The 1,976-nt window shown below is 42.3% G+C and overlaps 1 protein-coding gene across 3 annotated transcripts in view; it reads right to left on the bottom strand.

Moving 5' to 3' along the window:
* Positions 1–6: 6 nt before the first annotated feature.
* The window catches only part of col22a1 (collagen, type XXII, alpha 1), a 99,729-nt gene continuing 97,759 nt past the window's right edge, over positions 7–1,976 (bottom strand). For all 3 annotated transcript variants that reach the window (XM_032534839.1, XM_032534840.1, XM_032534841.1), the window contains one exon: positions 7–1,878. In XM_032534839.1, the coding sequence (XP_032390730.1) occupies positions 1,685–1,878 (194 nt within the window). In that variant the 3' untranslated portion in view covers positions 7–1,684. The remainder of the gene's footprint in view (positions 1,879–1,976) is intronic.

The raw sequence follows: 1,976 nt of genomic DNA, 5'->3' as shown, positions 1-1,976 counted from the left end.
CCCCCCCAAAAAAAAAGGAGAATGAGCAGAGCAACTTCATTAAACATGAAAGCACAGCTCTAACGGTGACATTTCTTCCTGTCTTCTTAGACTCAGCTCTAACAGGAGTCCTGTGTGCGAGCTTGGAACTAATCAACACATGGCATGTACTATTTAGGACAGATTTTTTTTTAAGTGACTTCCATTTGAAAAATGAGATATCCTCCTTTAAAATATACAAATGTATACAAAATGCTTAATAGCGTGTTTTCTGTGTTGCTTTCTTTTTGTCAAACAAACTGAGTATTTTTTATCTTCTTTTCTCTCCAGAAGACTTGAAACCCTGTTGCCAAGGAAAGGCTCTAATTTATGAGTAGTGACAGAAAGGTAATATCTGCTGCCACCAATTTATTCCCAGAATAAAATCTTGTTTTGTTTCTGTCTAAATAAATCAGACATGTTGTTTCTGAACGTTATTTTACTGGCGCGGAGGCAAGAAGTGAATACACCCCCCACCCCAGGAAACAGATGTATTTTCTGGACTAAAAGTCAATTTTTTTTTTAATAGTTTGGCTGGTCCTGCGACTTATATTTCACAAAATATATATCATTTAACATGTTTTTAAATGTTAATTGATACTGACTGACATGAACAGAGCAGAAAACGTTAGCGTCTTCAGCCGCGAGAGGGCGCTCTAGGCTTGTGACAACTATATGACGCTCAGAAGTGACACTGAGGATGAAGAATTCAACGGAGTCAGTGATGTGGAATGGGATCCGAAGCTTGGTGAACTTGCTTACCGGTAACTGGCTTGTTGGACTCGCTGACGTGTTGTGTTAACTTAGCCTATTCAGCCTCCCAGGTATGTTCTTTATGCTATTGTGCAGCTGAATAAGTGTTAATGTGTTACCTATTCCGCCTGTTGTTCTGTGCGCTGTTGTGTAGTTGAATAACTTGCCTTTCCAGATTAAATGTCTGTTCTTGGTCTTAGATTTTGTGAAATAAATTTCAAAATAAACGCGACTTATAGTCCAGTGCGACTTATATATTGTTATTTCCTCTTCGTGGCGCATTTTTTGACTCATGCAACTTATGCTCCAGAAAATACGGTAATTCCCCCTGACTGAGTAATTACCAAAATTTCCCAGCACTTCAGTGAGCAGTAACTGACATCTCTTGCTTGACATAGGACAGTGTGGGCTGTGAATATGAATTGATGCAAAATGGTGTGAGGCAGAGGGAGAAAAAAAACAAAAAAAACATGTGTATAGACATATTACTGCAACAAAAACGCCTAGCTGAATTTTGGCCATAATTACTTATGAGAGGAAACAGCATCAGACTCCCAAAACCTCCGTCCCGATGGGAGGGTTTAGGAGCAGGGAGTTGCATCGTCCCTCTAATCTTCCTATACAATGTTTATTTTACAGGAAGCATGCAAACAAGTAAAAAAAAAAAGAAAACTTTAGCTGCCCTCTTTACCCAATGTATAATCTGAAAAAGATTCCCTTCGGTGCTTAATCCCCCATCCATCCCAAGCTTCTTACAATAAAACCCAAAACAAAACAAAGAATCTGACCGGCAGCACATATTGCTTCAGCCCTCCGTACTGAGGTTATCTCGACAAGTTAAAAAGTTCTTGATTCAGACCAAGTTCATAAATACAGCTGGACTTCCAAGCTCTTTGCACGTCTCTTTGGGGTCTTAAGTCCCCTTGACATTTTTGGTGTGGGGTCTCTGTGCCAGGCTGGCGTAGTAGGCACACTGGGTGGGGTCACATTGGCCAGTAGGGCCTGGAGGTCCGGGCTGACCGTGGGGGCCGGGGTTTCCTGGCTCTCCCTGGGCCCCGGCTTGTCCCGGGCTCCCGTCTTTACCGTAACCGGGGAGACCAGCCGGACCTATAACAGGAAGAGGAATAATCAGGGGCTCTGAATTAAGGGAAACCAACTCAATAGGATGGATGGATGGATGGATGGGTGGGTGGATGGATGGATGG

This window comes from Etheostoma spectabile, chromosome 14, assembly GCF_008692095.1.
Source record: "Etheostoma spectabile isolate EspeVRDwgs_2016 chromosome 14, UIUC_Espe_1.0, whole genome shotgun sequence".
Classification (NCBI taxonomy): Eukaryota; Metazoa; Chordata; class Actinopteri; order Perciformes; family Percidae; genus Etheostoma; species Etheostoma spectabile.
The sequence above is the reverse complement of the archived record's forward strand: the minus strand, read 5'-3'. Positions and strand labels throughout refer to the sequence as shown.